Below are 21,880 nucleotides of genomic sequence, written 5' to 3'. Positions count from 1 at the left end.
TTAAACTGTTTTTTTGATAATTTATTAGCTTTAGAATTACCTTACTTATCCAAGAAACAGGTGGAGCACTAAATTAGGTTATTTTAGCCCCCAAAAAAGTGATTTTTAAACAAAATTGCAAAATAAAACCAAAACATGCAAGGGCGGTTTTGCCAAAACACGAAGGTAATCTAGATCCAAAACCAAAACCAAAACACGGGGGTCAGTGACCATCTCTAATAGAAATACAACCTTTCGATCACAATTCACCCACACAGTTGTCAACATTCAGTTTTTAGACATTTTAACTGGGTTTGGGATTGACGGAAAAGGGAGTAAATCAGGGGAGGAGATAGACACATATGGGAATAAGGGAGGGAAGGGGGTGATTTGGGGAGACAGGAAGTTCAAGATGTTGAGTTTTCAAATGGTTCCTGGGAGAGTAGTGTTATGAAATTGGCACCAAAGGCTCTGAAAGGCAGCTAACCAATCAAATAAGTCATTAAATAAGCTATTTAAATATTCCATAGAGGAGAAATACCATCTGTGATTATCAAAGACTCTACTGGGAGGGGGGAGGGGACCGCTTTTTCTATTCTCTGGCGATTAATATATTAGCTGCATTACTTATATGAGTGATGAGTCTGTCCCCATGTTTAGTATGTGAAGAAATTATTTATTTAAGAGTAGAAAGGCAGGGTCAGCAGGTATCTGGAAATCTGGTATTTGATAGATTAAATTGATAACCATCTCTCAGAATTGGGCTATCTGAGGGCATTTTTACCAGATGTCAAACAAAAATGCTGATATCCCCAAAACCTCTCCAGCAAAGGTCAGAGGACAGGGGATACATCTTCTGCAATCTACTTGGAACAAAGTACCATCAGGTATATATTTTATATGCATTTTCTTTCAGAGCTACATTAATAGAGGATTTAGCCATCCTGTGTTTGATTGCATCCCAGTCCTTTACCTCTAAAGTGGTGTTCAGATCTCTTTCCCATTTGGGTGAGTTTCCAAATTTTGTGCGTCCTGGTGAAGTGCAGAGAATGAAAATGAAACCATTGAGATTTACAGTATAAATACAGGTGCACTCAATTTGAGCTAATTCTGTTAGTTTATGTGATCTTATCTGCATCTGAATAAAAAAATATAATTTGTCTGTATTGGAAATACGCTGATTGCGCTAAATCATATGTCTCACATTAATCTGTAAAGTGGAGGGGTGCAAAATCTTTTAAGATATGAAGAAACCGGTTAATACCTGAAACGGGGTGCTACTGGACTAAGAACTTTTTATTCATCACCCATTTCTCACAGTTTAATGTACTTGTTAATCCTTGGCCCAGTCTAAGTATATCCACCAGAGCATCGGTGTATTATTATTTCATGTTATTAGGTACATTTTGCCCTTGCTATTACCTGCAATATTGTATATATTAGAAATAGAAAGAATATTGCTCTATTGTGTGAAAATAACAGGACAGCAGAAGTCATTTTGCTTGTATTAGCTAAGGTAATTACCATTTGTCACAGAACAATGTCTGAGTGACTTGACATAGCTAGCTGGCAGCCCACATTAATTAGATAGCTCAACAGGTAATCTGAGAGGTAATTAGGTTATACCTTCTAGATGATATGCAGTGTGCCTCCACAGTAATACACTGGCTGAAATAACATTGGGAAATGTATTAACATGTATCAATATAAATGTTATTGTATCAAAATGTATCACAGACTCAGATTGTGTAATGTTGCAGATACAATATGTCAAATGTAATGTTGTTTCACGCAAGCGTGAAGCGTTTAATGTGTCCAGCCAAATGGCTAATTGAGTCAAGCCATTCCATTGTATAATCAAGGTAACAGACACTGTATGGTCAATCTTTGCCATTGCTGACAGACACTCATCATCAGCCGATTTGGATCCCCAGAGGTATGTGGTCTTTTGATTATATAGAGCCACTGAAGCGGAAAGAAGCTGCACCTCTGTTGGACGCTTAACATACATAGTATGGTTCGATATACGGAATTGTTATTGAATTTCAGTCGCGGTTGCGACGGATCTTATTTTACTGATGATTTATAATATTCAAATTCTCTTCATCTGTCTATTTACCGGATATTATTCATATTAGATCCACAATAACGGAACTGTTTTTATTCTTGGAGACATGTGGTATTTGATTGCCAATAGCCGCTGAAGCACTAATAAGCGGTGCCTCTATTTGATGTTTCACACACAAAGTGTGGTTCTCTCTATATATAGGATCATATTTGTTTTATAACAGTGACTGTGACAAGAGATTCCACTTTCTGGATAATTAACAGCATTTTCATTATTCCCTTGCACTGTTTGATGACTGGATAACATCTATATTTGATCCTTATAAGGACAGTTTTCTGAAGATCTAAACTCCATCAAGAAACATCATTTGCATGTACATGTAATAGTTCAATTCCAACTGTATTTATATATTTGAAGAGCTAAAAGGGAAAAACAATTTCTCTGTCTTCCTTATATCCTGCAGGATCCAATTAAATCTGGATATTCCAACTATATTTACCAGCTGGTGATAAATAGGTGTATTGGGTTGCATCGCAATATATGCATGTATATACATGATTATGAGGTCATGTGATCTGTTTTTTATTGAGATTTATTTATTTTTATCTTTACATTTTTATTTTATTTGTTTCTTAGAAAAGCTAGTGTATACATAGTATACGTTCCACCGTAACTCTGTGGTTGTCAGTATGTGATACATGTATTTTACACAGCTGTTTGACATTTTTTATTAAAAACCTATTAGGTACTTCTGCGCAACTCTCCTTTTTCCCTTTTGTTAACAGACACTGTATGTCTAAGTTTTAAAATGTCCACTGAGAGACCCCTGCTGCAAGGGGGAGGACTGAGACAGTGGACCCTACTCCCTGTGTATACAGCAAAGAATATAAGGAGAGCAGAATGCCGAGAGAGCTATTCTAGCTTGGAAGATCCTGGTGTACAAAACATCAGCAAAAAGGACTCTGGGCAGGCATTGAAGTGCTGCTGGAGGAAACCCTACCAGGACAGGGTCTGTGTGAGACAGCAACCCAAGCTGGGTGACATGGTAACTGTCTATCTAAACGGAAGGTGGTCACACTGCAAGAGGCTGCTGGAGGGCACATGCTATCATTTACCCTGTACCTTGTGAACATCTTGTGGTGTTGTGCTGTCGTAATAAAGCCTTATTTTGTATATACTCTGGTCTACCCGAGTGAGTTGAATCCCACAGAGTAACTGCCATCCCAGCTAAGGGTGGTATCCTCCCACCTGCTTTAAGCCATTGGTGTAAAAAGCTGATGGCCTTACCTGGGGGAAACATTGGGTGGTGCCAGATTGAGGTAAGTGGTGAAGGGTATGGTGAGAGATTCTAGTGAGAATTAGATTTGTCCCAGACAGTCAGTGTTAATTTAGCTGCCGGATTGTCGTTAGCCGAGATCGGTCAGAGATTTCTAGTGAGTCAAGGGAGGTAGCAGAGAAACATTATAAGAAGGTACAGCAGTCGATGTAGGACATTCATTTTTATGGCATTAATTCTGACTCCGAGAGATCAACATAGGGTGCCAGGTTTTCAAATCTCTTTCAATCGAGTCAATCAGTGGAAGATAATTTGAGTGGAATAGTTGATTAAAATGTTTAGTTATAGAGATGCTTAGGTACTGGATTGCATTAGGCCTTCAGAGAACAGAAAAAGTGATCTCTAATTGTTTTTTAGTCTGGGTAGATAGGTGAAATGCCAAAACTTCTTATTTGCTATTGTTGACCTAGTAACTAGAGAGAGTGCCAAAAATGTGTGAGGGAAGTATGTGTGCTGGTAAAAGAAAGCATTACATTGTCTGCGAAAAGCGGGACTTTGTAATTGTGGTGGCCTATTTGAATCCCTTTGATATCTGGGTTGGCACGTATTCTAGCTACTAAAAGCTCAATACAGAAGGCCTATATCAGTAGGGAAATGGGACATACCTGTCTTGTGCCATTTTTTATATTAAATTTTGGGGAGATTAGACTGTTGTAGGAGGAAGGATTATAATATAGTGCCTGTATAGCGTGTAGGAAAATTCCATGAAGGACAAATGTTGTTAAGGTCTGATGTATGAAAGGCCAAGATAGACTGTTGAATGCCTTGTTGGTAGGTCTAATATTGTTTTAAGTGTACATTGTCCTAACCAAAGCGAGAGGGACACCATGTAATTTCCTGCTTTAGGCATCTCGGTGACAGGAAATGTAACAATGAAATCTTCAATCATCAAACGTTGGAAAGAGGATGTGTTGAGCTGCAGACACAGGCAAGTATATAATAACTATTAACATTTATTGACTTTTAGCCACAATCTGGTTAGTCCTCATAGAGTCTCAGATATGCCACTTTCTCTCTGTTCTTCCTTAGTAGCTTGTCTGTTATCAGCTGGAAAGGAGAATGAGAAAAACAAAGTGAAAAACTTTTAACCAAGAAACAGTGTAACCAGTGTAAATTCATTGTTATAGACAACATTATTTCATTATTCACTGCCAAGCACTAGTGAACACTCCATGCTTATTATGTTTAAACACCTAAGCACTTAAACTCTCTGGGTCACGGATGTCACACCCATGCCATAACCGGAACAGAGGAGGATGGCAACAGAAAGTGGGTACCACATCACAACATGGTTACCAAGTAAGTGACCGCACAACACCAGTACCAGAGGGGTTTCACATTAATACAGTTAAACAAGCAATATAATCAAGCAGTGGGAATAGTCAATAGAATACTGGGTTGCATAGAAAAAGATACTACTAGCAGGAAGAGTGAGGTTATATTGACAGATTATAGGTCACTGGTAAGATATCACATCAGATACTGTTTCCTGTTCTACAGGCTCTGTATCCAAATATAATAAAAATATAAAATAAATCTAAGAAGTGTTACTAAAATGGTGCATAGGCAGCATAACAAAATTTACCAGGAAGGATATCAAGAGCTTAAAATGTGCATTTTAGAGGACTAGGGACAAATGTGATATGATAGTAACATTGAATTATATCAAAAATATTAATAGAGTTCAGTAAGGTGTGATTTGAAAAATAATGGGGTTTCTAGAACAAGGGCGCACACACTAAATTTGAGGGAGAAGACTGATAGGCAACATAAGAAAGAACTTTATTACAGAAAGGATGATAGATCTATGGAACAGTATCCCAGCATTTGTGGTAGGAACTCATATAGTAGAAGAATTCAAGAATGCATGAGGCAAACTAATAGTATTAAGATTTAGATCTAAAGTATTTAAAAATAAAGAAACATACAAATAAACATACATAAATAAAAAAAAATTAATGAAAAACACACAAAAAAGGTGCAGACCAAATTCTGTTTCTATGTACAACTGCACTCAGCTTTATACCACAAGAATAAAGTCTTGCTATGAATCTACAATGGGTGAGCGTTAACATTAATTGATATCACATTGGGGCAGCCATGTTTGGAACATGTCTACTTTTATATCCTCTCATAAGCTTACAAGTCTGAACATATATTAATAATTGATTAATAGGCAACTAAACTGTGTGAAACAAATGACAGTAGGGTACTAGTTATTAGAATGTAGCCACAATTTATCAACAAAATATCGGTGGAGCAGTTGAGCGATACTCAGCTACCTGCGTGATTCTGGCCTGGAGCTGCAAAGATTAATTTACCTGTTCGCCAGGTAAGTCTGAGGGAATATGTACATTTGTGACCTGGCTGGTAGGTTCAAACATGCGCAGTGGAACTGAAAGCCTGCACCGTGTCTTTCAGTTCCACACAAAAGGAATTCATTGAAAAATAATAGAATGACATATGTAATATGGCAATAACAGGTAATATGGAAGAACATGTACTGCTGTGATGTTTGTTAAAAAAGCTTTACTGTGTTGTTGCATGGGGAAGCATAACTCCAGTGAAATCCGGCGGATTTTATCACCGGAGGTGACCCCTTGATATAGGGCGAAGTCCTATGGGCGATGAAAACATTGCCATAGGGCTTTCTGCCTTATTATAAATGTGCCCCATAATCTCAGGGCCAGTGAACCTTGATGTGTTTGTAGAGAAGTTCTTGTACAAATTAGCTGAGTATAGTTATGAAACATATTGCTGCAGTGGCAACTTATTTTATACTGGAGAAAATAGTGAATTATAATTCTTACCTCTACCATTACAGTCCTCTTGTTAGGAGTTGCCACTGCTGCCCAGTCAGGGGATCCGAACCTCCCCGGCCAAGTTACCCTCCTACCCTGTTCTGCGTTCAGATTGTATGGTCCAGGGCTATGGAGATGTAAATTTGTATTTGTTAAAATAATATTTGGATAAAAATGTTCTATTGGATATTATAAGGATATTAGGACACATTAAAGAGTTTTGTAATGAGGATGCAGTTACAGCAATTTTACAAAACACTGAGATAAAATGGTATATTATTGTTTGTCAGAACTAAAGAAAGCCTTATAACAGTGTTCCTAATACTGAAAATATTTGTGACATTTGTCTTTACGCTCATTATAATTTTTGACATCACTAATAGCCACACAGTTGTACAATAAATACAATTTATTGTACATTCTACTCATGTATAATAAATGTATGTAAGACTGGTTTGTAATAATGACAAATATACAATAAAACTTTGCTAAATTTAATTTGGAACTGATTCTCTTTTGTAAAAAAGATACTTTTTCCTTAGAATAATGTTGTTGCTTTTTTACTGATGCCCAGGAAAATATTTCTTGTTTGGGTCATAATAGAGAGCTATGACCTAAATGTAATAACTGAGACAGCCACAGTCTATTGAGTATGTCAGTGGTAAAAAATACACTCACTAAGGAGTAATGCAGTAATACAATATGATAATAAATTATAATAGGCAATGGGGGTATACTTAGCGACAAAAGGCAGAAGTGCAGTATCCTATAGTTACCAATCAACAATGGGTTTTTGAATGATCTATTGCACATTGAGATCAAATGTCTCAATTTGCACATTTGCATTCTGCCAAATGATCCTGATTGTATTACAAGTTACTCAGCAGTTGCGGACGAGTGACACACAGCTGCATGATGTTTTCTAGTTTATTCTACATATATGTTTATAGGGACATATTCAATTGTTGGCGAAAATGCCAAAAGTCTCGCGGTGAGCGCACTATTACCGTCATTACGGTAATAGTGCGCGTAAATATCATTATTACAGTAGTTTTCTGGTTAGATTTCAGCTCGCAGCTCCCTGAGCCGCGAGCTGAAATCCAGCTTACTATTACCGTAATAACGGTAATAGTTTTAATGCCGCGGGGATTCAAAAGAATTGAATATGCCCCATATAATGCTGTAAAATATATTTTAACACCTTAATAAAACTGATCACCTTAGTCTGTACTAACTGAAACAGATATTACCTGGGAGGTAGTACTGACAGCTCATTGATCTTCCGTGAGAAGCGCACAGTACTGGTGTTAAATGGAGCAATACTGGGTAATACTGTGCGCTTTTTATTACAGTCAGACTGATAATCCGCTGGACCAGCAGTAACCATCTGGAAAACACAAGTTTCACAGATAATCTGAATAAGTACAAGCATGAAATATCCGGTTGTATGCAAAAGTATTAACACCCCTGGTCAAACTGCATGTTTCACTGAATCTGTAAGTGAAAACAAGTAAACATAACTTCTGTATGGTAAAACCTCACACATGACATATTTCTACACATTAATGCAGTTTATTATTTATTTGCTAAATTTAGCAGATTGAAAAACTAATGCAATGAATGTGGAATGTGAAAAAGTGGCGACATCCTTCCAGTTGATTCATTAATACTCTAAGGGGCATATTCAATTGACGGCGGGATCGCCGAAAATACCGCGCTCCAAAAATATTACTGTTAATACGGTAATCCTGCGCGTAAAAGCCATTAATACGGTAATTTACTCGCTGGATTTCAGCTCGCAGCTCAGGGAGCTGTTGAATAAATACACTTCTGTCAGGGCTTTGTGCCTACTACAAGAACACAAACATGCGCTCATATGCGCAGCTGACTAGGGAACGGAAAATAAGGATAAATGACTGTTACAAAGCAGGGAAATGCTAAAAACTATATCTACATGCCTCTAGCTTCCAATTCTAACTGTTAGGTTTATCATACAAAATAGAAAATTGAACTGGAACCTTTGAAGTTAAGGCAAAACCTGGAGAACCCAGAAAAGTCTGATACCCATAACCGACATATCACTAGAAAGGACCTGCAGAAGTCTTTAGAAGGCACAGAAGTAGTGCTCCACAGTATAACGTTTTACAATTTAATTGCAAAAGTCAACACTGAAGTATGCAGAACAACACTTACATAAGCTAGACACATTTTGGAATAAAGTGCTATAGGCTGATTAAACAAATACAGTTTGGCCTGTCAAGCTCTGTCAAAATTGTCCGGTTTCCACCTGTTTGTGACATTATAGTCTGATATCTATATTCATCTTCTAATATAATATAATATCATATACTATAAAACACACAGTGTCAATTAGTGTGGATTAGGGGCTCTTACCAAAGATGAAGAATTGGCAGATGAGTTATTCCATATGCTTTATTCACCCAAAGCAAGCAATTTGGCTGATACATTACAACACACAAGTTATCAGAAATACGAAGAAAACAACAACCAAGAAGTATACAAGATATCATAATGCCTAATGGTATATGTGTGGCATATCTTTAATAAGCGTAATATGTTTGATAATGTCCAGGTTTATATGTGGATGCCTTTGTAAACAAATAAATGAGGTTACTTCCTCTGACTCACTGCTTAGCTTGGGGTTATCTTCCTTGTGTGTCATATAGAATAATATTTTAGAGACTATCACCTTGTGGCTATATTGATATAATCTGGGACTGTTCAATAATTAGTTGAAAGTAAAACAATGTTTTGGATGTGTGGATAATTTATAGTGAAAGTAACCACATAGCTCAGAGCTACTTACAGTGACAGCTATATTGGATATATACACTACCACAGAAGTATTACCTTACTATCTGGGGGGAAGCGGGGTGCAGTCCTGGCTCCCAAACAGTACCCCTTCTTACTCAGCGGTTTCCTCTGCTGAAGGTGCTTCAGGTTGGTAAACTGGTAACACAACAAATTAATAGTTCAGTCAAGGAAGAAAAAAACCCATATTACACTGGTCTCTAAGTCATCTGGTATATTAAAAAGCACCTGAAATATATAAGATGAAGGTGAAACTGTTTTGTGAATACATACACATGTTGTTTTTTTTTAAATGGTATTATTTAAATATCACTTAGTGCAACTACTATCTAAAACAATTCAAAAGAAATGTTAAAACAACAAAGATTAATGTTATTTCATTCTTATGCTCTGTATCTTGAAAAAAGCATCATGGTAATACAAGCTTTATATATGAGGGTGCACCTTCTACAGTGATTGATTGATTGAATATTTATTGTACTAATAATCTACTTTAGACTCTATAATAATACCACTGGCCTTTTTGGGTTTACCCAGTGCGGTACACAATTATCTAGTACCCTACACAATTGTCTGTCCTAATTATGTGGATGCCAGTGGCACAATCTTATTGGTCATACAGAAATAAATATGACGTTACGTCACCCAATAATATAAAAATAAACAGAATAAAAAGGACACAAGTAGACAGCTGGATGCATAAGTACATTATAGTGGAGCAGGGGCGCACGCAGGGTTTTTAAGTGTGGGTCCCCGCCCCCGAAAAAAAAAAACCCAAAAAGTGCAGCAGCTCCGTTTCGGCAGCTCTGTACTATCCAGCAGCCGCGGCGCTGTCAAAGAAACGTCCGCGGCGGTGCTGTTTACAATACAGCACCGCAGCGGACGCTTCTTTGACTGCGCCGCGGCTGCTGTATAGTACAGGGGCACTTCTTTAGCGGAGAGGAAGGGTTTCTGGAGACCCAAAACCCCCCCTGTGTGCGCCACTGGGGAGTATAGTGATCTGTAAGAAGGTTCCTGTCAGTTAAAATTGCTACTCTACTCTATTATCCCAATAGTTTAGATTGACAGAAGATAGATTACAATATGTATTTTCCTGCTAATGCCTCATTTAGGTGTTTTTATGTTTCTATGTGACTTTCTGACAGTGTTTTTTATTTTCTCCAAGATCCAGGTATTTTTGCCATCCAAATGAATCCAGTATGATGTTCTAGATATTGGTAAGTATTGATGTAATTAAAATGTACTATTTCACTGATTTTAGAACTACATGTTCCAAATTCTCCAAGTCATTACTGTTTTTGAATATAATTTTTTTAAGTAGCAGAGCCCAATAGCAGATACTTGTGTAATATTCTGTACTGCATAGACTGGTGTATTAAGTGTATTATACTGCAATCCAACCACCGGTGGGAGAGCAAACTGTTCTGATAGTCGCCTCATTCTGCATTTGGACACAATTTTTGTATGTTTCTGAGGTGGAATTTGGGCTTAAGTGTTCCCGTTCTTACCTCTACCAAGTAATACAGCAGAAACGTCTCCCAGCCCTACATACAGACTATAAATTCAGCAAAATGCAATATAAAAAAAACAGTACAGAGGCAAACACAGAACTGGAAGACTGTATAATCGTTACTTTGCACATAGGAACATGGCCTGTTTGGTTGCAAAACGTGATTCTTGTGAAACTTCTCAATAATTTCATTGATTTCTAGACCAGAGGTTAACAGATTCCTACTTTTCTAGCTTTCCTAATAACTGCTGAACTGCTTACTTGCACCTTAAGTACAAACGATTATCTAGTTACGTCTGTATTTTGTTCTACGTTACTTCAGATTACTGTACTGATATTTATTGTACATCAGTCATCAAATATTTTATTTATCACTGTTACTGTGTTAAACGTTTTCATCACCACTGCTTGGAAGGACACTTAATAGTTTAGAAAATATGCTTTATAACTTCATACATTTATATTTCAACCATTCAAGCCATACGGGCAGACATTTCATGAGAAAACGAGGGTGACAAAATATCTTGGGTTGCATTATGCAAGATGAGAGGTAGGTGAGAGACAGGGTTCTGGTGTTTTTGAAATGAAACCCTGCTGTAAGAAGCCCTGTCACCTCAGGGTTGTTGTTAATACAACAACAACCCCAAAGTGTTCCTTTGGGCTAAATTGGACCTGCCAGTTTCCAATCTCACTGTGCTGTCATCATGATCTTGCTTTGATAAGAATGCAATTGCGTAAATAAAACGGCACCACTCATTTTAGTCTTTAGTCTGCTGTCATTTGTCCTGACACACGTTCTCCCCACATATAGGGAAAATTGGGAGAAAATCAGGGGCAGTGATGGGTTGGTGATCCAGACTAATTGGGGCCCAGTGAAGTGGTGCTGCCCTGGCGACCTTGTCAAAATAACAAGAAAATCCAATTAGAAGCTGTTGCTTCATGTGGTATGAAACAGCTGATCCAAGTCAGCTCGGACAGGAGCTGCAACAAAGTAAGGAGTGGAGACGGTGTGCTGGGATCGGAGGTAAGTGACTGCTGGGCACATCCATATCATCTTACTGCGCACATCATCTTACGAAGACATCATGCTGGGTATGACCAGGAAAGTTTTCTGGATATATACAGGGCATCTTTCTGGACACATTCATGACATCTTGCTAAGGAAATTAGAAGTCATCTTGCTGGTAAAGTATAGGGCATCTTGCGTGTTATATTGGGACATCTTGTTGGGTTTAGGGTAGTTTATTATATCATGTTGGAAATTTTATTATTGGCCTCCATATGGTAGCATTGAGCTTTATATCATGGCCATGAAGCTGTATATTGTGGGCACTGAACTGTATATATGATGGACATTGGAATTGTAAACTAAGTATTTATTCATTCACCATATGGTGCACTGTAGAACACTAAGTATGTCCTTATATATTTTCTATATATGGTAGTACGGAAGCACAGTGGTTAACATTGCTGCCTCACATCCTGGGGTCATGGGTTTAATTCCAACTTTACAGTTGAAAAGAATGAAACCATAGGTGCATCTTTAATTACACATTTGTCACACCTTATAGGATATTTTATTTGGGACAGTTTAGTATTACTGAAGATTGCTTGAAGTTCCCAAATGTTGCACACAGCAAATCCAAATACACCTGCTAAGCTATGTCCTGAAAATGCTGACATGAAATGTATGTCCAAATAACTGCGCTACCCTGAAGATTAACCTTTTTTCCAATCTTGCAACAAGATACAAAATTTTGAAATGTCTGTTGCTATTATAGATGGGTCTCTTGATGCCCATACTTGTAATATATATCCATAATGTTATATTATACACTATTTAAAAAAAAAAAAACCAACAACATCAGTATAAGCCTGTACTAGGACAGACAGAGGGGCTTTTAACACCAAAATGTAACAAATAAATACAATCTATGCAATATATCTATAAATATCATCTGGGGAAGTTAAACACTTTTCAATATCCAAAATCTGTCTGCCCTATTTCAACCCTGCTCCAGATTTTATAAAGGATCCCCAGAATGTTTCCACTCACCTCCTCAATGTTGTAGCGCCCGGGTCCCACATTTGGAGCTCCTCTAATAGGGGCCCATTCAATACCCAGGCGGTCTGGGGCACAGGAATTAGGGAAACATTTCCTGTCCTGTCTGCTCTCAAAACAAATTCTTCGCAAATATTCTGAAGATTTTGAAAAAGAAGAATTAAATCTAAAACAATCCTATATAATACCTACAGAAAATACTGCAAATTAAAACAGAAAAATTGTTGTTTTTTTTCTATAGACTGAGCACAATGTAGTATTGCAAACTAGGCTCAGTTTTTATTATAATTATAATTCAGGTCTATTTTTTCGAATAATTTGCTTTAAAAAATAGTTTCTACTAATCTGTGATACAAAGATGATCAAGGATTAAATTTTCCAGTCTCTCGTAGTATTTTAACTGATGTTAGGCTTATGCTAAGATAAAAATACAGTGCATAAGGTATAGTTATGACAGTCTTGTCTTATATTCTCCTTGGGAAATATCAGTTTCATGTCTTACCTGGTTTGCGCTCCATGCTCTTCTGTTTTGTGTACTTGAATGCTCTGGCTATGTTGTGTGATGTCACAATGCTGTCTAGTGCTCTGGGCACAACTCATGGTAGTTTTCACTGGGTCCCTCTGCTGGTTATATATCATACTGCAGCCAAATACCTTGGCTGGTCTGTAAAGAAGGAGTCTGGGAAGTAGTGTCTAAGAAATGGCAACTACTAATGTGCACATATACTATTTTTTGTTTAGGCTTTGTGGATGCAAAAAGTTGCATTGTTCACTATCTATACAATCAAAATCTATGCTTTCACTGCAACAGTATTATAGTAATGTAAATGACTTCCCAAGTGCTCACAGAATGTCACTATATATATATATATATATATATATATATATATATACACACACACACACATATACACACATATAACACACAGCTAACCAATCAATTAAGCCATTAAATAAGATATTTAAATATTCCATATAGGAGAAATACAATCTGTGATTTATCAAAGCCTCTCTACTGGGAGGGGGAGGAGACCGCTTTTTCCAATCTCTGGCGATTAAAATATTAGCTGCATTACTTATGTGATACCCCAAAACCTGAGTACCCTGGGGTGTATTTATATCTAAATATATGTGTGTACTCCTGGCTGTGTTCATATACATGCCTGTTTATATGTGGTCACATTTGTAAATTGTTATAGGTGTTTATAAAGATTTAAAAAGAAAAAAAAGATTTCTTGAGGGAGAAGTGACAGTTGAGAGTGGTTGGTGGTTGCCGGGGGTGACAGGGAGAGAGGAGTGTGATACTCAGGACCACTGAGCATAGTTGCCAATTCCGCTTATAACAAGCGGAATTGGGCTTCTTTTATTGTGAAGTTGCAGGTTTTATTTCACTGCCGCGGGTAACTTGTTTTTGGGCTTGGAGACGTTCTCCAAGTTCACAGGCTGCATAATCTTTTCTTTTTGTTTTTTTCCATCTGTTGCTATTTTGTGATTGGTGCATTCAGTTGTTTTTTTTGTGGGCGGGTTGTGCAGTGAATTCCTCCAATGAAGTGGCGCTTTGTGGGTGGGCAGATCAGAGGAGGGACCTACTGAAATATGTGCTGTGACAGACACACGATCGCTGCACTTATAGCAGGTAACACTGCTATATAACACCCTCCCCTCCCATTCAGTAAGCTGCTGGTGTCAGAAGACTGCTTTCAGAGCCCTATTTTATATCATGGGGCTGTGTGGTATAGACATACCAGTGTCCTAAATTACAGCATTTGCCATATCAGTGTATAAATGTGTCCTCTTGTGTTTATAAAGGTTTTCTAAATGGAGATGCAGTGTAGAACTTAGTGTTATAGAAATGGACGGTAAGTTGGGCTTTTTAGGAGTGGTTTGGGCTTGTTTTTCACTAAGTGGTTGCTTGTTTTTCATTTCAGAGTTGGCAACCCTGCCACTGAGAGAGATCCCTGTGTCTGGATAAACTGAGAGCAAAAAAAAAAGGGACAGAATGAAAATCGTACAAAGTGATATATAAGCATATTAAAAGTGAAGAAAGTGTAAGAAGAGAAGAAGTGAGCAAAAGAGAGGCGTGAATAAAATGGAAAGTGCTGAAAATTACTAAGCAGTAGAGAGATCTGTAAAATCACATTAAGAGCCTGTGCTATGTACTGAGGACAGTGTGAGAGGAGAGAGACAAGTTGGTGTTGTAAAATAAGTTAAGCAGACACAGATCACTATAACTCCCACCATTACATCACTACAACTGAAAATATCAGCAGTTACTTAGACACATGTTTCTGATCCCTATATACTTCAATTGCTTACTAAAAAAGAATCAGATTTTCAGGAAAACTACAGAAATAGTGTTTTGCCAAAATCTTTTTTTGAAGGGCTACAACCACTAATAAAGTGACTCTTTATAAAGTCCAGTGGGATAGAAAAAGAAATTTATGGCCCCAATCATGTGCACCACTTCTACAAATAGTTATTGAAATATTTAATGTAGGTCTTAAAGTTGTGTTAGAAATTAAGTTATATATTAATGTTATATATATATATATATATATATATATATATATATATATGAAGGTTAATAATTTATTCTGCCAGAAACACCCATAGACAAAGAATTCCAATAAGATATCAGTGTTAGTAGTATGGCGAATTTAAAGGTTTGTCAATTGTAAATAGTTTTAAAGTAATAAGATATTGTTTAAAAGTAATTGTGCGCTTCTAAAATAAAATCAGAATAATTCTTAACAATAAAAGGAAATTAGTTTAGAATACACTTGTGTCATTTTAAATATCTGTGGATAAATCTCCTTACCTCTCTGGTGCATAGAAAATCTGAAGTGTTGAAACCTGAAAGAGAACTATCTGATACTGGTAAGGTGCAATTTCGACGTATTACTCTAAATAACACCACACATTACACTTATATAAGTGATGAGTCTGTCCCCATGTTTAGTATGTGAAGAAATTATGTATTTCAGAGTAGAAAGACAGGGTCAGCAGGTATCTGGAAATCTGGTATTTGATAGATTAAATTAATAACCATCTCTCAGAATTAGGCTATATGGGCATTTTCACCAGATGTGAAACAAAAATGTTGATATCCCCAAAAATCTCAAAAAATCCCATTGCATAGATTACTGGGAGTCTCCCTCTATATAACTCTCATAAAGTCTCCTCTTGATAGAGATATGAGGGGTGCTATCTAGTGGCAACAAAATGCGGTAACTATAAATAGAAAGATTAAAAGTTTGTGTTTGGAAAGATGCACTTCAACTCTCAAGAGTGGTAGGAATGTTAAGCACTGTACCATATTCAAGGTTATGAAACTAAACTTTTATTGACCAAATAAATAAAATGAAAATAGCAAAATATAAAATGGTGAATAATGTGTATGAAGTATAAGTGATATAAAATGCACTGAAAGCACTTTCTATCCAGAAAATAGATCTAAAAATAAATTGGTAGAAATTCCCATATGATATTGGGTTCTATATAACAGCGTAAACTACTACAAATCCCCAGATTGTTTAATTATAGTCCTCTCAAAACAGTAACTTGGTAAAAATACCATATATATATCGTAGGAGATAACGAGTCTAATAGTAATTGAGACCAATCAAGGATTGTAGGAGATCAGAATCTGTGACACAATATATCTAAATATAATAACAGGTAAGCATCTTTCTATGCATTCTGAACATAACAGATGAACAGTGTCTGTGCTGTATAACATGTACATAAAGTATACTGAAACTGTCTATTGTTCACACCGCTTCCTAAAATAAAACGTAATAACTTCTATATGATGGTTTGCCGTGAACAGGACCAGTAATACAGTCACGGACAAAGTCATAAATCCATAAAAGGATAACCTATGCTTTTTCAAGGCCTTGAAAAAGCATAGCGAAACGCACGTTGGCATTGGCGCCGCTAGCACTTTGATCCACTACTTATCAGAGCGGAATCTTTTGGCACTCATAATAGGCTCCTTATACCCAAAGTTAGTGGAGCTCTAACAGGTAGCTTGCAATGCACTCCCCGTAACTTTCTAGATAATGATAGTGATCATTTATGCTGGGTTCATTAGGTTGTTAAGTAGATATACCACACAGAAGCAGGCACTGCAAACTCAGTAACCCTATGAAATTTGAATGGTGGGGAAGCACGGTTATCCTTTTATGGATTTATGACTTTGTCCGTGACGGTATTACTGGTCCTGTTCATGGCAACCCGTCATATAGACGTTAATACTTCTTTTATTTGAGGAAGCAGTGTGAAAAATAGACAGTTTCAGTATACTTTTTGTACATGTTATACAGCACAGACATTGTTCATCTGTTATGTTCAGAATGCATAGAAAAGCAGGGCCCTCTTAACAACATTATGGGCCCCCAGGCAAAGCAGTCCACCGGGGCCCCTATATATATATATATATATATATACACATAAAAAGAAAGTTATATATATATATATATATATATATATATATCACTTTTTTTTACACACACACATACTGGTCAGCCGTCGGCGTCCCTTAAAATAATTAAAAAAAAAGACCTTAATTTACCTTATTCTCCGATGCGATCCTCTTCACTCTTCTTCAAAGTCACTGCAACACGAAAACAACTTTAATCAGCAGGCAGTAGGGGACTCCTTCGTGCTGCTCTCCGCAATGGATGTCAGGCAGGCGTGAGGACATGCACTGCGAGCACCGCACGGAGGAGGAGACCACGGAGGGAGCCGGATCGCTAGCTGACCACAAGGTTAGTATTTTCTTTTTTTTTTTGCAGGATTTTTTTTTTAGCGCTGCCTCTGACGTGCCCCCTGGCCCGCAGGGCCCCCGGGCACCTGCCCATTGTGCCCAATGGAAGAGACGGCCTGATAGAAAGATACTTTCCTTGCCAAGATACAATCCTTGATTGGTCTCAATTACTATTAGACCCCTTATCTCCTACGATATATATGGTATTTTAACCAATTTACTGTTTTGAGAGGACTATAATTGGAGAATCTGGGGATTTGTAGTAGTTTACACTGTTATATAGAACCCAATATCATATGGGAATTTCTACCAATTTATTTTTAGATCTATTTTCTGGATAGAAAGTGCTTTCAGAGCATTTTATATCACTTAGACTTTATACACATTATTCACCATTTTATATTTCGTTATTTCATTTTATTTATTTGGTCAATAAAAGTTTACTTTCATAACCCTGAATATGGTACATTGCTTAACATTCCCTACTACTCTTGAGAGTTGAAGTGCATCTTTCCAAACACAAACTTTTAATCTTACTATTTATAATCCCCAAAACCTCTCCAGTAGAGGTCAGAGGACGAGATACATCTTCCGCAATCTAGTTGGAACAACATACCATCTGGAGTACATTTTATATGCATTTTCTTTCAGAGCTACATTAATAGAGGATTAAGCCATTCTGTGTTTGATTGCATCCCAGTACTTTGCCTCTAAAGTGGTGTTCAGATCTCTTTCCCATTTGGGTGAGTTTTATGGGTCCTGGTGAAGTGCAGAGAATGAAAATCAAACCATTGAGATTTACAGTATAAATACAGGTGCACTCAGTTTCAGCTAATTCTGTTAGTTTATGTGATCTTATCTGCATCTGAATAAAAAATATAATTTGTATGTATTGGAAAAACGATGATTGCGCTAAATCATATGTCTCACATTAATCCGTAAAGTGTGTGTGTGTGTGGGGGGGGGGGGGGGGCAAAATCTTCTAAGATATGAAGAAAGCATTTATAACCTGCTGCTACTGGACTGAGAACTTTTTATTCATTACCCATTTCTCACAGTTTAATGTACTTGTTAATCCTTGGCCCAGTCTAAGCATATCCACTAGAGCATTGGTGTATTATGTGTATTATTATTTCATGTTATTAGGTATATTTTTATATTTTGTCCTTGTCATTGACTGCAATATTGTATATATTAGAAATAGAGAGAATATTACCATATTGTGTGAAAAAAACAGGACAGCAGAAGTCATTTTGCTTGTATTAGCTAAGGTAATTACCATTTGTCTCAAATGTCCATTGTTATGAGGTGTGACCTAGATCTGGTTTGTAATCATAACAATGTCTGAGTGACTTGACATAGCTAGCTGGCAGCCCACATTAATTAGCTAGTTTAACAGGTAATCTGAGAGGTAATTAGGTTAGAACTTCTAGATGATATGCAGTGTGCCTCCACAGTAATACACTGGCTGAAATATCATTGTATCAAAATGTATCACAGACTCAGATTGTGTTATTTTGCAGATACAATGTGTCAAATGCCTAGTTGTTTCACGCAAGCGTGAAGTGTTTAGTGTATCCAGCCAAATAGCTAATTGAGTCAAGCCATTGCATTGTATATTTACATAAGTTTTAAAGTGTCCACTGAGAGACCCCTGCTGCAAGGGGGAGAACTGAGACAGTTGACCCTACTGTATACTGTGTATACTGTGTATACAGCCAAGAATATAAGCAGAACAGAATGCCAAGAGAGCTATTCTAGCTTGAAGGATCCTGGTGTACAAAATATCAGCAAAAAGGACTCTGGGCAGGCATTGTAGTGCTGCTGGAGGAAACCCTACCAAGACAGGGTCTGTGTGAGACAGTAACCCCAGCTGGGTGACATGTGAACTGTCTAGCTAAACGGTAGTGGTCATTTTGTGGGAGGATAAGACTCTGAAAGAGACTGAGATTATTACTTTGCAGTGCAGACTGCAAGAGGCTGCTGGAGGGCACATGCTACCATTTACTCTGTACCTTGTGAATGTCTTGTGGTGCTGTGCTGTCGTAATAAAGCCTTATTTTGGATATACACTGGTCTACCCGAGTGAGTTTAATACCACAGAGAGTAACTGCCATCCCAGCTAAGGATGGTATCCTCACACCTGCTTTAAGCCATTGGTGTAAAATGCTGATGATGTTACCTGGTGGAAATATTGGGTGGTGCCAGATTGGGGTAAGTGGTGAAGGGTATGGTGAGAGCTTGTAATGAGAGTTAGATTTGTCCCAGACAGTCAGTGTTAATTTAGTTGTCGGATTGTCGTTAGCCAAGGCTGGTCGGAGATGTCTAGTGAGTCAAGGGAGGAAATCCAGGATAGAGTCTCCCAGGAAGAATCAGTCTCCATTTATTTCTTTACACCAGACTTAGAATGCCAAGTAAACATATGAGACATCTGTGAGGTTTGGTAATATTGGCTTAATAGTGGAATACCTAGACCTCCAATGGCTGGTGACTTAAGATAGGGTAAATCTGAAAGTTTGAGGTTTTTCATTGGCCCAAATCAATTTATTGCACTGTGTTTGGGGGAACAGAAGGGTGTGTTTTGGGAAGGTAACAGGGAAACATTGGAAAAAGGTACAGCAGTTGATGTAGGACGTTAATTTTTATGGCATTAATTCTGACTATCTGAGAGATCAACATAGGGAGTCAGGTTTTCAAATCTCCTTGAATCAAGTCAATCAGTGGAAGAAAATTTAAGTGGAATAGTTGATTAAAATGTTTAGTTATAGAGATGCTTAGGTACTGGATTGCATTAGGCCTTCAGAGAACACAAAAAGTGATCACTAATTGTTTTTTAGTGTGGTTAGGTAGGTGAAATGCCAAAACCTCTGATTTACTATTGTTGACCTAGTAACTGGAGAGAGTGCCAAAAATGTCAAGCTCCTGAAAAAAATTTGGGAGGGAGGTATGTGGGCTGGTAAAAGTAAACATTACATCATCTGAATCCTTGAATCCCTTTGATGTCTGGGTTGGCACGTATTCTAGCTACTAAAAGCTCAATACAGAAGGGCTATATCCGCAGGGAAATGGAACATACCTGTCTTATGTCGTTGCTTATTTTAAATTTTGGGGAGATTTGACTGTTGGTAGAGACCTAGGAGGAAGGATTATAATATAGTGCCTGTATAGGATGTAGGAAAATTCCATGTAGGACAAATGTTGTTAAGGTCTGATGCATGAAAGGCCAAGATCGCCTGTTGAATGCCTTCTCTGCATCCAACACAAGGATAACTGAAGACTGTTTACAGTCATTAATGTGGTGTATTAAATTAATTTTTCTGCTATGACTGTCACACACTTGACTTGATGGTATAAAATCCACTTGTTCAGGATCAATTTTGGTTGGTAGTAAAGGACTTAATCTGTTGGTCAAAATTTTGGCAAACAATTTAAGACCTCTGTTTAAAAGAGATATGGGCCTATAACTGACAAAGTCTAGTGGGTCTTTATTTAGTGTTGGGATAACTATGATTTTCGAGTGAGTGGTTTCCAGAAGAAAATATTTGCCCTCTTAAATTTTGTTAAAAAGTTGTAACAAATGATGGGAGAGGGATTGAGCGAATATTTTTTAATAGGCCATCGCGGCCTGGCAATTTTGAGGGTTTTTGTGAGTTCAAACCTAGGTGTAGTTCTTCTTTCATAATGGCACTATATTACGATTTGTGCTAGCCAATTGAATAATTTGAGGCAGATTACAATACTAACTGTAAGAGGCACACCTTATATACAAAACTAAGTAATTCTACCTAAAATATGAAAATAAAAGGGACTTTCTGTAAATCTATACCTCTGCCCTTGGTCTTGGATATGAAATAATGGACAGACAGATAAAAATAAATTTTATTGGTAATGATTAAAATCCTTAAAAGTGAAATATTAAAGCAATGAAGGAGATGTGGAAAGTTCAGGAGTATGTAGTCACTTTCAAAAATTATAGACAATGCCATATTCAGGATTCAATTAATAATATGTTTTAATGAAAAATATTAAAAAACATTAAAAAAAATGTTGAACTGATCAAAAATTTTTACTGTAGTTGATTTTTTTCTTTTATTCCTGTTTCTTTATATATTAAAAAAAAAAAAAAATGAGTCCCAAACATTGGTGTGTGTGTGTGTATTTTTTTTTTATAAAAAATGAAAATGTGTATTCATGTAAATTTGTACCATAATGAAGGTACCTTTTGAACACAAACTAATATCTAATATACATTTGTCCCTTTCTACTGGATATTAACTCCCGGACATGTTTAGACATAAGGAAGTTTGTGAGGAGGGTAGCAGGGTAAAAAAAATTATGGCACCCCTATTACTCTATTGAACGATAATCATTTGCTTTCCACACACACTATTATTGGTTCAAAGCTATTATGCTATTACCAGCATACAGCCACAACAATGCCATAAATCATTACATTTTTACAGACAAAGTTTAAAAAAAGGTGCTTCCCCCCAAAGCAGCTTTACCAACTGTAGTGCTGTCAGC

General features: G+C 37.1%; 1 protein-coding gene across 1 annotated transcript; it reads right to left on the bottom strand.

The window, feature by feature from the left end:
* Positions 1–4,361: 4,361 nt before the first annotated feature.
* Positions 4,362–13,237, bottom strand: LOC142139915 (ciliary microtubule-associated protein 3-like). Its single transcript, XM_075197780.1, has 6 exons — positions 13,091–13,237; positions 12,583–12,725; positions 9,056–9,154; positions 7,435–7,571; positions 6,194–6,311; positions 4,362–4,430 (listed from the first exon to the last, which is right to left on the bottom strand). Exons 1-6 carry the CDS (start codon positions 13,104–13,106, stop codon positions 4,362–4,364), a joined length of 582 nt encoding a protein of 193 aa, XP_075053881.1. The 5' UTR covers positions 13,107–13,237.
* Positions 13,238–21,880: the final 8,643 nt, after the last annotated feature.

This window comes from Mixophyes fleayi, chromosome 2 (genome assembly GCF_038048845.1).
Source record: "Mixophyes fleayi isolate aMixFle1 chromosome 2, aMixFle1.hap1, whole genome shotgun sequence".
In the NCBI taxonomy this organism is placed as follows: Eukaryota; Metazoa; Chordata; class Amphibia; order Anura; family Limnodynastidae; genus Mixophyes; species Mixophyes fleayi.
The sequence above is the reverse complement of the archived record's forward strand: the minus strand, read 5'-3'. Positions and strand labels throughout refer to the sequence as shown.